General features: G+C 34.2%; 1 protein-coding gene across 3 annotated transcripts in view; it reads left to right on the top strand.

The window, feature by feature from the left end:
* Window positions 1-1,094: 1,094 nt before the first annotated feature.
* LOC129747896 (exostosin-1-like) overlaps window positions 1,095-16,158 on the top strand; it is a 90,849-nt gene continuing 75,785 nt past the window's right edge. For all 3 annotated transcript variants that reach the window (XM_055742286.1, XM_055742285.1, XM_055742287.1), the window contains exon 1: window positions 1,095-3,211. In XM_055742286.1, coding sequence (XP_055598261.1) covers window positions 2,400-3,211 — 812 coding nt within the window. In that variant the 5' untranslated portion in view covers window positions 1,095-2,399. The remainder of the gene's footprint in view (window positions 3,212-16,158) is intronic.

Genomic DNA, 16,158 nt, shown 5'->3' with positions numbered 1-16,158 from the left:
GATCCTGCACAGCGCACTGTCTCGATTATTATTACTCCGAGAAAAATCCTTGAAGCTTCACTCAAGGTTGTAAAAGTCTGTAAAATGTTTACTACACGGAATGCACAATCAAAATTTTCAGAAAGCAATCGTCGGACTTGAAGGGCTTTTCGGAAATATTTCATGGAATTAGTGTTTGCGCAATAAAAAAAAGTTTCCGCTTTCCGTTCGTTTGTTTAATTCTGCTTAAAACGGTAGAATTTTTTCAGTGCATGTTTGATCTCGCCCCTTTCTAGTGAGCAAATTTGGTGATTTTGTCGGTCCCGACGGCAACGGCCCTATTTTGCTCACCTTCATACTAACACCCGGTGCGGTATGGAAGTGATTAAACTCGTGAGCATTTTCACTTTGCTCGCGATTGCTGCGGATGCCCTTAAATACTTTTTACGAGATACTTTGTGGGGTCATAAAAATTCATCGTTTTCAAAAGTTTATTTCTATTTTAAATTGAGGTCTTAATACAAACTGTTTGAAATCTGATTCAAATCATGAATAAATGTTAACAGATCGAATTGATTGCGATTTCTATTTTGTCGAAATGTATCGAATTTTAAACTTTTTGACACCCCTAGCCGAATTACACCTGAAAAAACTTGCGATGTAATTTAATATTTTTTTTTTTACAAAACAAGTTTTCATTTCGGAAAAAAATCAATTCTTAATTGAAGTTTATTAAATCAAAATGCTTACCTTTCCTCTGATCCAGTGTTAAGTTGCGTAAAAAATCCGTGTTAAAGTCCTTGGGCCAGAATTATAACGATTATTTCAAACACCATTTCCAAAAGTGCACTTTCAAAACAAACGAGCGAACATGCGCCTAATTTTTTTCTGTTGGCAGCACCGCATCTGGCTGTCACCGTACGATTCGCCTTCTCCCTTGCGCAACCGACCGACGCGTAAGCGACGGCACCAAAACAAACCAAATCCCGTTGCATCGTCGTGCGTGTCAGCCGGGAAAAACATCGCACATCGTTTGTTGTTTATTGTTATGCTGCTGCTGTTGTTGATGTTGGTCCCCAAGTGGTTCATCTTTAAGCAAAGCGCTGGTGTTCTGCGGGAACATCGCCCAATCAGTCTCGGTTCGTTCGTCTGTTCTGTCGCATCCGTGAGGGACACAGAAGTGAAGTCGTCGTCGTCGGTTCGGTTTGGGCCGTGTCTCGGTGTCATCTTCTCCGATTGATGACTTGCTGTGATGGCAGCTCGATTTGAGAGGCTTTTGTTATTGTGAAGAAATTTGTGTGTTTTTGTGGCGGTGAACCCAAACGGGAATTATCTGGGAAGGTTAAAGTGATCCGATTAGAGGATGGAGTTTTGGGATCTGGAGTGCTTATAATGGAATCCGTGACATCCGGATTTGCGACGCTTTGACGGTTTTGTATATCAGCAAGATCCGGTCCGGGAGATTCCGATCCCAATGGTTCATTAGGGAGCTCGGACATAGTTTCCCCATAGTCAAATTAACCAATCGGTCGTGTTCCGGGAGGTGCTGCCGATGATGGGGTCGGTTTTATGCTGCGGCCCCATGTAAATAATGTAAATGTCAGAATGTAACATGATGGCTATCGAATGTCATGCAAAACGGCCGTGTTTTTTCTCGGATGTTTGCTGAGCCGGACGAATCCATCGGCGGATTGCTGCGGGACTAGGCTCGAGGATGGGAGGACCTCGGAATGATGGGAAATCGATCGCCGAGTGTTTGTTATTGTAACAGATTTCCAATCTGCTAAGATGTTTGACTGCATTCCCGTGCAGCAGCGAATGTAAACAAATGCTTCAGAAAACATGATTCACGCGCTCTTGTTTTCGAGAAACCATCCTGCCTGAATGCCGAGGGAGTTAGTTCCAAATAAAATGGGATTAAAAATCAATACTGGGTGCCGTTTTGTGTATGTTTTCTAAACAAAAATCCCCTGGCCCGGCGTTCTTTCGCTGTAGTTCTCTGGGGCGTGTTTAGTGTATCGAGGGAAAGTATATTATGGTCTAGAAATACACAATAAGTGTAATATGAAAATCAGTGTATAAAATATCTGTTTCTGTGAATCAAAGAGAAATTAAATGTCGTCATAAAATAGCAATAAAACAAGTGTTTGGTAAATGAGGCAAATTCATTATTCAAATTTCAACATGAATCATTGCTTCATGGGGCCCGAATGGCACAGTAATAAATGTGCGTCGTCGTCCTCGGCTAAAGTGTGAGTTCGTGTGGCCAATTTACCAGTGTGCAATCCAACGCCAAGCCTGAGGCAAGAGGATGAAAACGTGAATAATTCAATGCTAATCTAATAATACTTGGGGCGCGTTTGGGTGAATATTGCTGCAGTCACGCAGAAAATCAGAGAGGCCCCACCAAAATCACCAAAATGCAGGCTAAAAAGCGATATATACTGGTGATCATTTGCTGTGCGTTCCTGGCTCTATGCTATTTCGGAGGCTACCGGCTCAAATGGTTGCAAAAATTGTTTGCTATCAGCGTCCGGAAAAATCCCTCCAAACTACCGTCATATCATCAGCTGCACTACCAGTTTACAGACAATGTAGCAGAGCATCCACAGAAGAAGGGTGACGACCTCTTTGCCCACCCACCTTTCGAGTCCAAATACCTGGGCGACTCGCTTCCAACTCCACTCAGAACCTGTCGCATGGAGAGTTGCTTCGACTTCTCCCGCTGCTCCGACCAAAACTTCCTAGTCTACGTCTATCCACCGGAACCTCTCAATTCCCTCGGAGCTCCCCCTCCAATCTCCCCCAACTATCAGAAAATCATTACCGCCATCCAAGAATCCCGGTACTACACCACAGACCCGGAGAAAGCCTGTCTTTTTGTCCTAGGAATCGACACCCTGGACAGAGACTCTCTGAGCGAAGACTACGTCAGAAACGTGCCCTCCCGGCTACAACGGCTGCCCCATTGGAACAACGGCCGGAACCATATCATATTCAATCTCTATTCCGGCACCTGGCCCGATTACAACGAAAACGGCCTGGGCTTCGACCCCGGTCAGGCTATTCTGGCCAAGGCCAGTATGAGCGTGCAGTTGCTGAGGCCGAACTTCGACGTCAGTATACCGCTGTTTCATAAGCAGTTTCCGCTGCGCGGTGGCAATACTGGTTTCGTGGCCAGTAACAACTTTCCGGCCAACAAGAAGTACCTGCTGGCGTTCAAAGGGAAAAGGTGAGTCCGTGAATTTGATTTTATGAAATAAATTGAAAAACGTCCTATTTAATGGGCATTTTCAATTTTAAAACTGTTAAATATGTTACTCAAAACTATTAATAATGGTGGATCTTGATAACCTTAGCTTACACTTCATTAATAGTATTTGGTAACCCTATACATGGCGACCGTAACATTCTTCAAATAAAACCACGTCCCCACTCCATATTCTGATAAGGTTTCATGATCATTTTCCTAAATTAAGCAAGTTTCTTCACTGATATGCTGAGTGTGATTCACCAGAAGATTATAACCCGAGCAGACTTTGATTCCCAAATTGATAGCAAACTGAGACCATAATAAGGCGTCAACATCAAATTGATAGCATTTTTTGATGTTCAATTTTGTGCGAGAGCAAAGTTAGGCATAATTGCTTTCATATATTTCTATTTGACAGCAAGCTGAGACCATATTTTGGTGTCAACAGCAATAAGTCCAAAAAAAATTGGTATAGGATTCAATTTGATAGCAAAATAAGGCATAACGGAGGAGTCAGCTTATTCTTACAGAATATAAACCCGAGACCAAATTTATAGCATCATTTGCTGTATATAACCCAATAGCAAAACTAACGAGTATTCGTCAAAATTTCCTATTAGTTCTATTTTTTTTTTGTAATTTCTTTGTTTGGAACGGCTTATTCCTTGAGTCTTTGAGGAGCCAAACTCGTTTTGTATGTTTACAATCGTTTGCTTAGGTCTAGATCACTTTATCACTTTTTTTTACTTTTCGAAGAGAACCGGGTAGAGCTAAAAAACATGGAATTTGAAATGCGTAAGTTGAGTAAAGAACTAGATAAATATGTTATCAGAAGTTTCATTTTTTTTTTATATATATTTTTGATGAATGATCATATCTACACAGCATTTCAAGTTCAATGATTTAAGGTGGATATGAGTAGTCAACCAAGCTAAGCTAAGAACCGGGTAGAGCTAAAAAAATATGAAAATGAAAAGAATTACAGACGAAGATCAATAGTTTTTAGAAAAAGGTATATTTCGAACATGTAATCAATGTCTATTGCAGCTAGTACATACTAGGAATGGTCGATCTTGGATCGATCTTTGGGAGATGAATCTTTTGAACTCAAATTTTCAATTTTTTGGATCGATTTTTTAGCATTGGAAAAATCGATTATATCGGTTTATTTCGATCTTTTGAAGTTTCTTTTTCTTCTTCATATTAGATTCAGTTTCGTGCAATTTGGTGGTAATTCCTGTACCATCCTAAAGACTAGACCCGAATAACCCGGGTGGTTAAAAGGTCTCAAATAAATTATAATAATAATAATCCTAAAGACTGCTTTTCATTATTTGTGCTCCCATGCTAATAAAATTGAAACCGATATAATAGGTAGCGTTTTTTATTCTTATATCCTTGAGGAAAACCAGAACTTTTATTAAATGCTCAAGTAATTCAAAGCTCAAGGCTAAACTTCTTATCGAAACCTTCGAATCTCATCAAGTTTAGCGAAATCACAAAATTATCTGTCATATCACAGAATTTTTAGCAAATTTTCGTCACAGAATCTGTGTCTCAGGTCACAGAATAATAAATTTTTTCACAGAATACACAGAATTTAAGTGTTTTGTACATATTTTTGAAATTATGAATATTAAAAAACGATTCAATTGGTGAATTTGTATAAAATTCATGACAACATCATTACGGAAAACCACCACAGAATTTTGAGGTCAAAACACAGAATTACAGATTTTCATTTGTCAAAAACACAGAAATCTTTGTTCGGAAACCTCTTATAGTCGAAACTCGGTAGAAGGCTGATCAGCATTTAAATGAGACCTCAACAAAGAAGTATTTCTAGAAAAATAAAGCGTTCAGTGTTAAATTTATATTTGAATTATAATATTCCTAAAAATAATATTCTCATATTTCCTCTACTCCTAATAGAAATTATGCATTAAGAATTTGGATACTTAAAGAATTGAACATGAGCCTTCCAGATGATAGCTGAACACGTTACCTTTGTGTCACGACCTGTGACTGAATTGATGGTATTTTCTGTTTTTTATATGTCATAAACACTTATGCAAAGCCATGAAAAGTTAAACATTCTGATGTTGAATTTGGAAACATATTTTTTATTGCTCATACATTCGATATTCAAATGTATGATCTCTCCCTTCATTTTAAATTATTTACTTCAGCATAAAGTAGCCCTCAAACTTTTGAACCACAATTTAAAAGATCGATCTTGCCGAGATCGATCCATTTGCTTCGATTTTTTAGGTGGCTCGATCCTGGAACTATTCGGCTGAATCGATCTTGGGAATCGATCTTTTTCAGGAGATCGAACAATACTAGTAGGGGAGAAGCGGGCTATATGCGCCTATTAAGCAGAATACTGATTAAATCAAATATTACATCGAATGTTTATTTTTTACGGCAAATCAGTCCAAGCTTTTTATGACACGAGTTTTTATTATTACATGCCCGACGTTTCGGTTTTTGAAAATCTCACCAAATTCAAAAATTACAAATAGTAGACTCCTTTATTAGTTTGATGGATGATCTAAATTTAAAAAAACTCCATTTACAGTGAAATTATTCGATTACCGGTATCTTAAACAGTACGCTTTTACAAAAGCAAGACACAGCGACTATTTGTAAGTAGGGTTAGATTATTTCGATATAACAAAACATCACACATTTTCTGTAATTTTACACTTTGTAGAACCCCTGAAGATGGTGTCATACGACACCGAAACGTCGGGCATGTAATAATAAAAACTCGTGTCATAAAAAAGCTTGGACTGATTTGCCGTAAAAAATAAACATCAATAAAAATACAGTCGAACTCTCGAATAACACATTACATCGAATGTGTGTACAAAAACTATATACACATGAGCAGACATCTGTTTTCTATACATTGGAGTAAGTTTTATGTTGAAATCTCCTTCATTTTTGGAGAAATCGATTTTATTTTAACTGTTGTCAAAATTGCCGAACCTCAAACTGTGTGGGCTAAATGCGCCTATTTTTGTTTAGGCAAAATTTCTGTTTTTTGAAAATATTTCCGTATAATTTCATTGAAAAATGCTAGACACTGATAACTTTCATACGACAAAGCTGAAGTTTTATAAAAATCTATTTCTTGCATTATTTTGTAGAACAAAACAAAAGTTAGGGTTGCCATATTATGGAGGCAGTTCGTCCATAAGAAAAACCTTTTCAAATCTGTTTTGAAATCTTCAATTCTTTCTAAAGGTGTTATTTAGAGCTTAAATTCGATGTTTTTTAATGATAAAAATCGTATATTTATTCTATTTAACCTGTTATTTTAAGATAGCGGCATTTTACAAATATAATGGGGGCATACAAAACCACTCTCTTATTCCACTTTCCAATCATTATGAAATTATCATAAAAGCTTAAATTTGTTTTACTTTTAAGGTTCATTTGAATAAGAAACTGAAACCACCCAACTTTTTGTTTTGAGCTTCTTTACGTATAATTTTTAAAAGTCAAAATATTACATACAGACACGAATGAGAAAATAATTTCATTACAAAATTTTTCTTTTCGATATCTTTACAATGAGAATTTTCACATCAAATCATTATTGGAATACAAAGAAGATTAGATTCCCTGAATTTAATTATTTTTTAAACTTGTTCTGAAATTGTTTTTCAATAATGGTTTTAAATTTCATATTTATTTAGAAATCGTTTTTATTTTCCTTTCTCCCCTACAATGTGGGGAAAGATCACGAACTGCCATAACAACATTTTTGTAACCAAATAATACCACAATTCACAATTTGCTTGATAAGTTTTCGAGCTATACTTATTTTCCTTCTTCCCAGTTCTCCTCAGGAAGAAGGAGAGATCTTGAATCTTAAAAAAAGCTTTCATGTAAAAAATGGTTTCTTTCAGTTTTCAGTGGTTCAGTTTTTGAAACAACGCGATAAAACCACCCTTAATACCGGCTTTGTAATATATGTGAGCTCTCTTCTTAAAAAAATAGAAACATTTTTCGAATTCTAGCTATATAAAAAAATGAGCGGAACTTTTTTCCCCTCTCTTATCCCCCACTGAAAAATGAAATCGTTTTTTAATAACCATAGAATCATTTCAAGTAGTTAAATTTATTTGATGAGCTCTTGAATTTATCAAAACAAACGTTTGACACCTCACTACTCTTTCGTGTTCTATGATTGGAACCATTCCATATTTGTCATATTTTTTCATATTATTGTCAAATTTTTGTTAAAGTTTTTTTCCGAGTTTTGTAAATTTTCGGTCAATATTTTGTCATTTTTTTTAAAGTTTTGTCAGTTTTTTTTCTTTCGTTTTTTTTGTGAAATTGCTGCCATCTGTCATATATTTCTTCAATTATTTTTAATATTTTGGAAATGCCTTTTATTGTCAAATTTATAAAATTTTGGTTATGTTTTTCAAATATTATTGTCACATTTGTCATATTTTTCTCATATTCACGACAGAGTTTCGTTTTTTTTTGTCATAATACTGTCAAATTATATAAAGGAGAGTGGGGTAACGTGGGCCACTCTTAATATCTCAGCTGTATGTTGAGATGAAAATCCCATTACAACTGTCATCGTCGTCGATTTGCGTAAGCATGTTTTTCTTTATGTTGTTGACTTATGTACGTATCATATGCTTCTTTTATTTAACTGGCCTAGAAAAATGTAGTTACATAACTAAACAAGCACTCGGGAATTGCATCTGTGGGAGACATAAAGTACATAACAAAAATATGCTCATACGCTTATGATCTTAGTTTTGTCATGTTCTTTCACGTGGAAAAGGAATTTTTGATGAAACATCAATAAGTCACACAAACGCAACCAATTTGCAAATCATTGCTTGTGGGGAATCGTGGGCCATATTTTGTGGGATATTTTGGTCCACCTATACTTTGGTATTTGTATACACATTCAGAACTTAAATTACGTTATAACTATCTGTAAAGTTTTTTTTATGCTAAATGAAGAGTTATGAAAATATTTTGTCCATCTTTTCTAATGCAATAGACGAACATAAATTCTATATATGGAATATAACCGGAAAGTTCGCGAGCCAGGTTTTAAGAACTTGCTCATACACAACTCTCTTTTTTATTTCCTTATCTTAAATTGCTTTAAAATATCTATATGAATTATGAAATTTCAGTTTTGGGTCAACTAATAAACTTTTAAGGTTATCTAGTCAATTTGGATTTGGTGGCCCACGTTTCCCCACAGTTTTTCAAAATAAAAAAAAATAGTTTTTTTAAAACAGTCAGAACTCGGGAAATTAATGTGTTTAAAAAATAATAAAAAATGCCTAATGATACCTCAAAAGTGTAGAAATCCTCTTCATTTATTTTTTTCATTTTATCTTTTATAACGAAGAAGTTATGAAACAAAGAAAAAAACGTGGCCCAAGATACCCCACTTTCCCCTAACATATTTTCTTTCATTATTTGTTATATGATTGTCCTAGTTTTGTTAGATTTTTCTTTACATGATTATCAGTAATTTAAAATATTTTAAAGTTGAGCGGAAGCCGCCATATTGAATTTCGAGATGGCATACCATAGCGTCAGACAGCGAAATTCGACTTCTACTAATTGATTCGTTGCCCCCTTAAGGTTGCCAGAATTTTTTCAGCATGCATCCGGGCCGGAAAACCGGGCACATTTATATAAAAACCTGCTTAAATCCGGGCATTTCATTTCTAAACTGACGACCAGAAATCTGGGCAATATCCGGACCAATTTAGTCAAAACCCAGAAATTACTCAACAAAAATTATGGTAAAATAATTAAAAAAAATAATTTTTCATTAAAATTTATAGACAGATTTTAAATCGTATTTAAGGCTTCCAAAAAAACATTCTTGATTTAGATTATTTTTACAAAACCTGCTCAAAAAATTTTATTTGGAGGCATAAATAACGAATTTTTATAACACAATTTGTTTTTTTTAAATTTTTATTTGCCAAATAAAGTGAAAACATCCCGGTAAAATCCGGGCTTTTTTCAATGAAATCCGGGCTTTTTTCAATTAAATCCGGGCAACCGGGCCGGGCTGGACTGTTCCCAAATTTTGTATCAAATATCCGGGCAACCTCACCCTATACCCGTTTTGTGAATGTTTCATGTGATTTTCAGCCATTTAAAGCTAGGCGGATGCCGCCATTTTAGATTTTAAAATGCCATCAAAAATCTATTTCCCAACGTCCTAACAAGGTCCTGGTACCGTGTATTCATTTCCTTAAGATTTATAACCTCTGCTGTCCTGGAATTTGCAAGGTTTGTTATGCGGTTTTCAGAAATTACCGCGTTTTTAACGCGGTTTTTCGGAAATAATGCGGATTGTTTTTTGCGCGGTACGTATCCCCCGCTTGCATTTGTGATTCTGTAAACTAATTGGCGAAGATTTTGTAACGTGTGATTAATTTTTGCAAAACACCGAAGGATTTTTCATTCAGTGTTGAACAGCTTGTAATTCGCGTGCACTGTGACCGGCCTTCAAAAACGAACTTGCGAAATTCATCCGGTGAATGAACATTTCGCTTCGTAGTTCCCTTCGCGCTCACTGTGTTCGTACTCTCAATCGTGTTCGCTGGAAACTCTACTTATCTCTTCCCCGTTTAAAGAGTACGTGAACTGAATAGGTGAAGTAGCTTTTCGTAATGGTTGAAAATATGACTGCTCATTTTAATTTCAGTATTGCTCTGACTAGAACCTCGGAAAAGGTGTTAGATCCGAGTGCCTCCGAAAGCGATTCGGGTATGCTGTTCATTAACACTATACACAGTAAAGGCTCCAGGTGGCTTTCTTGAGGAACTCATGAAGATGCTCGATATGAATTTACCGATACGTAATGGTTTGTCGCTGTTAGGTAAGATTTTATCCTAATTCAGAATATTTCCTCCGTTGCCCATTCTGATAAAGCTTCTAATATTTCATTATGGCAGCTACGTCGAAAGCTTTCGACAAGCCACTGTTTAAACACTAGGGTGGCATCCAAATGGGTCAAGTCGAATTTCGACATGAAAAGTTATAAAACGTCGAAATCTGATGTTATCTTGAAAAAAAAGGGACCCAAGGAACTCCGGAAAATCTAAATTCTAGTTTTGGTGCCTAATGACGAGATCCTGTGTTATTTCAAAAAAAATTTTGGCCAAAATTTGGCTTTCTGGTTTTTTTTAAAAAACGGCTGTTCTTGATCATTTTTTTATATAACGCCAGATCTCGACGTTTTATACATTTTAAGTCATTTGGCTTCAGTGATACAGGGTGGATTTGATTTAAATCAAACTGATTTAAATCACGATTTAAAACATGATTTAAATCACTAGTCAGAAAGGCTTGATTTAAATCCATGATTTAAATAAAAGTTTCTACTCAAACTCAGTGAATAAAAAATTTAGTCTGTGAATTTAAAATGAAATTTCTTTGGACCTGGTTGATATTCCGAGTAAAAATCACCTATTAAAAAAGTTTAAAACATGATATTCATATGATATCCATATAATCCATATAGCAATGCGAATCCCTATTCATATTTGATCTACGTATTTTTCACATACCCTTCGGCCTTCAAATTGAATTTACCTACAACACATACGAAAACTAAGTGAATTCTGTTTGCAACGCGATTTCTGTTCCCTACGTGAAATTCAAATAGGTTTCACACAATTTTTCGAGTGTACGAAGGAATTTGACATAATTTTTCAAATGATCGTCAACTCGCTAATCAGAACTAGGCGTTTTGTTTCGTTGGATGTATACAATGTCGAATCGATGTGAATTTCGTTTGGAAAGCTAAGCTTTTTCTGCCTTTGGTGAATGTATAAAATCATGATTCCTAAATGTTACACATATACAGCCTTTATTCTACTGAGTTAAATATCTCAGCTGCAATTTATGCTCGAAAAAACTTTGGATGGTAGATTTTTTTCTCTTTAAAAAGCAGTTTATTGAAAAAGAACTTCTTAAAACTTAGATAAAAAAAATCCGATTTAAATCAAATAAATCCGATTTTTTTTTGATTTTTTCAAACAAATCATTGATTTTTATCCACCCTGCAGTGATATCAGTTGATTGGATTGTATTTCAATGTCAATAGACCCCTATTCAACAGCTAATAACTTTTTTTGTCCAATAAGATAGCAAGTTACAGTTTTCGACAAAGCTGTTGAGCGGAAAATTTTTCTTTAAAAATTTTCAAATTGGTATAAAAACCATAAACAGGCTCGTTTCTACAGAAGAAACAAAAATAATGTTGACTTTTCCGAACAAAATAACCAATCCCCATTCAAACCCAAAAGTTCAAATTTACCAATGTAAACGTGATTTAGACTACAGCGTTTGACAAATTCCTAAATGATCCCAAATCGACTCAGTCTAATGTGCTGTGCATATAATTCAATGCTGTGGTATGTTTCGGTGTGTACTGAATTTACTGCAGGATCGCGAGATCTAGTCCTGGGTGCGAAATTGAGGAAACATTGAGAGCTGAAGACTTCATACGGTTAAATCAGATCATTGCTTAAAAGAGAGACTGAGGCAGGCGCGGTCCTATGGGGGGGGTGATCGGGGTGATCACCCCCCCCAAGCGGCAAAAAACCGTTACAAAATACCCGCAAATACTTGAATTTCTATAAAAACTTGGAACTTTTTTTAGTAGATGTGCTTTTGAATTTTCAAAATTTTCCACTCCGTGGGGGTTTTTGTTCAACAAAAAAGAGTTTATTTATCATTTTTCAAATATTGCTCAGTATTGAAAAAAGTCGGTCCATCAAACTCAAGCAGCTGTAACTTGCAATTCCCTGGACTGAATTATACCAAAAAACTTTTTTTTTAACTGATTTATTTGAAACGACTCATACGATTAGGTTTGAAGGAGCCAAACTCGTTTTCTTTTTAACCAAAAACTTTTGTTGAGTTACTTAGAGAGTTGATTTTGTATTTGCTGTTAATGAAATGTAGGGACAGCTTTTTTTTATTGCCACTATTTTCCCTCATATGCCTAAATTAACACGAGCAAATCGTAATAAATTTTGTATTTGCTTTAAATTCAGAGCTTCCTAATTCTCAGTTTTGTTTTGAATTTTAATGAAATGACAAATTTGAAAAAGCCATATCAGGGGGTGATTATGATTGAAAGACTGAAATATTTGTTCTGCTGTCGTCATAAAATTATTGCCTTCAATATGCAACTCCTTTTCCATTCGCTAAAATTTAGCAGAAAACAATTTAAAAAAAACATTAAACTATAAACGTACGGAACCTTGTGACTTTCAATTTTCTTTAATTTTTAGAAATTTCTACCATGTTCTACCATGTTTCAAGTGATAAATTGCCTTTAAAGTAAGAAATTTAAATTGTAGTCAAATTCTCCATCGCCAGCAGCATTTTCCAGTAGGCGGTTAAGAAACGTATGACTTAAAATCTAACTTTTTTATCTATCTTTATGTTTTTCACCAATATTTCACTAAAAAAATTCTATCGTTATCAATAACAAGTGTTAAAACCGCATGAAATTTATTTCAGATAAAGTTTTAAGCGTTTTAGGTTGTTTTTTAATTTAAAAATATTTTTCTAAATCGATGGAAAATTATCAATTCAGAATCAGGACAATTCATTCTAATAAAACTTAACTTAAAGATAAAAAAGCTTATACGTATCTGAAATTGAAATATAAATTTGAATTTAAAATTCTTTTTGTTTTTTTTATTTACAGCTGGTTTATTGAGAATTTTTAAACTTTATAAAGTCATATCAGATGTCTAATGCTAACTTAATTTATAAATCTAAAGCAGTGCTTTTTTCATTTGCGTTTACAAGAAATTTATGACTTATTGCAAATAAAAATTCAGTTTCTGAATCACAGCAAAGATTGTCTTTCGCGAGTTTATTCACCCTCAATTTTCCATCATTCTAATATTAATTATAAACTTAAAATTAATAACCTATGTTATGAAATTCAAAAACAAAAATTTAAGTTTTATATCCGATTTAATTTAATTTTGTTTGAAATGTATCATATGAAACATTCCTATTACGGATGACCATGGAAAAAATGCAAGTACTGCCAAACATAAATCGAATGTAAAGTATTCGCAGTAAGAGTTTAAATTTTAAAAAATCTTCTCAAGATTTCTTAATTCAACCTAATGCGTTGAAACACAAGGATCCAGCAACAAAAAATGAAAAGAAGAGATTACGTGTTATAACTTTTGCGTTCCCTATGGGTTTTTAGAGCCCAAAAGGAACAAAAAAGTATTTATTAAAGCTGTTTCAATATGAAAGAATTGGTGTTCGCGATAGAGATTCAAATCCATCTCCAGAACCCAAAAATCTACATTTAAAACTATAACACAAGGAAACCAAATTCACATTTTCCGAGGTGCAAAGAATTTGAAAACTGATTTCGACTTATTTAGGAGCACTAAATGACAATTTGGATTTTGTTTTAACAGCTCTTGTTTCCGGTATAAGTTTTGAAAATAAAAGTTAAAAATTCATTGAAAAGATTTGTGCACTTTCCAGCAAAATGATCAATATCCATGAAGATTGTGAGTAATTTACCATGACTTCTGGGAGACAAAAATTATAGAAGTAAGTATTTTCCCCCATTTTGTAAAATACGGGATTTTAAAAACATTTTGATCCAAAATCGATCTTGGATATTTTTATGATAATGAACAAATGAAAATGCTTTTTAGCGTTCAACAAAGTTGTGAAAAAAATGTTTTGTATCTTCGGAACAAGATTATCAAGAAAAAATCTGTATTGTTTTTTTCCGGGAATTGGCCACTTTGTAGCATTCCTCCCTATAATCTGTATCGTTGAATGAATAATGAAAATGGAAAGGATAATGAAAAGATTTAACACATGTTTTTTTTTTGTTCATGTAGGTTAGTTACTTTATCAATTATCATTGATCGATTTCCGTCTAAACTGCTAAGTTTTAAAATTACCAATTGCCAAAAAATAAGAAGTGAGAGAAAAAAAATCTGACATAAAAATCGAGTTTGGGACGCAAAAATCTTCCAAAATCGGATTACCACTGTTTTAATTTTTCCCTTGTGAATTAAAACTATCCCGTTATCAGTCGACTATTTTTTCGGCAACAAGGCAATTTATCATGCTGAACAGTCGGAAGATCTTTTAGTGATTTTTGACAAAAACTACTGGATTTCAAGATCTACACCAATTATGTCGCCGATATTGCTTTCAGCTCATCTAACAACAATATTGAAATTTTAAGTCCAAATTTAGCTTAAGGTTTGATATTCTGAATCTGAAAGCTTAGCTATTTCGATTGGAAATGATTGAGGCTGTTCCCTTAAGAATAGTATTAATTTTTAGAACTAACCCTTCATTTCATTTTTTTTTTATAATTCAAAATCATTTAAAAAATTTGGAATTATGTGTAGGTACCTACATGAAGAATAAGAAAGAATTAATCACTTTTTTTTTATAATGTTTTATTGCATTTGTGACTATTTCATTCGTTTTAGTACAATAAAAATTGGATATTTTGTATGATAACTTTAAATTCATGAGCAAATCAAATAAAATTTAGTTCCAGAAGCTTCATAGTTCAGAAACTGATTTAGATAACCGTATTTTCCACATAATTTATATTTACATAAGTGCTGATTTTATATATTAAGAAATTAAAAAAACAAAACCAAAATTCAAAACTCCCCCCCCCCCCCCCCCCCCGGTACTCCTCCATCTCCTTTCGCTTACTGAAATGTTTGTTTTTTCACCAGATATTAACGTTCCTTTATACTGACCGAATTTTGAAAATTTGGAAAATCACCCCCCCCAAGAGCCATCTCTAGGACCGCCCCTGGACTGAGGAAACCGAATTGATTTTTTTTTAATGACCGTTTAGGGCCAGGTTCTGTATGTTCTAGAAACAGATTCTAAACCATAGAAAGTCTGGAAAATGTATTCCGGATAAGAGGCATTTCTTAGAGCAAATAAACATATTCGGGGCTAGTAACTTGTACAGGATTGCTAGAAAAAAAAAAACCGGGAATTTTGGCACATCATCGAGAAAATTGTCATGTTTATTACAGACTTTCAAAAATATTTTTGAATCCATTTCTAAAATGAAGAGTAGTTGTCAGCAGTCTCGATATAGATTTTACTCATAAACACTTTTTTTTCGTTCATTTGTTAACAAACGAAGTTTTAGTCGCTTGTTAACCCATTGCGGATCAAATATGAGATATTTCGTTTTTTCGCTCTCCGAGAGTGTGCTACACTCAAAAGCATAAAGCAAATGTTATAAAGTTGATAATGAAACTATAATCGGCCAAATTGAACACAAAACGATTGGTAACTTAATGATACTTTGTTTGTACAATTTGGTGCCAGTGGTTTCTGATAGACATAGATATAGAGTATCGAATTTCTGTGTTTTTTGCGATATTTGTTTAAACTGGCCTGGGGAACGAAGCCTTATATCGCAAATGTTTTGTTTTTCATTCTTTCTACCTTAAGCCTATTGCTTGAAGTTTTTTGAGCTGCAATATACGTATTTCTAATGTGAAAATTGTGTCGAAAACAAGCTCTAATCAAATTTTAAGTTCTCGTCCCTGATACGAAATAAAAACTTAGATTCAAACTATTTAAATTCAGCCTTGTCTTATTCAAAGTTTCCTATATTTTCACGAATCTTTTGTTCAAATGACTAAGACACTACTAAAGTTTTCATTTTTGTTTTATAAAAAAACACCTTTTTTTCTAAAACATGTCTTTGGATTGGTTCAAAAAAATATGACTGCACATACGAATAAGCTAAATACTTTCTTGCAGTCGATGATTTTGAGTTTTGTAAAGCAAACCTCCATTCAAGTTAAGAAGCTATTTGATATTATATTTCGAAGTATTTTCTACATATTTCT

The sequence above is a fragment of the Uranotaenia lowii genome, chromosome 2 (genome assembly GCF_029784155.1).
Source record: "Uranotaenia lowii strain MFRU-FL chromosome 2, ASM2978415v1, whole genome shotgun sequence".
Taxonomy (NCBI): Eukaryota; Metazoa; Arthropoda; class Insecta; order Diptera; family Culicidae; genus Uranotaenia; species Uranotaenia lowii.
This window is presented reverse-complemented; position numbering and strand designations above follow the sequence as displayed.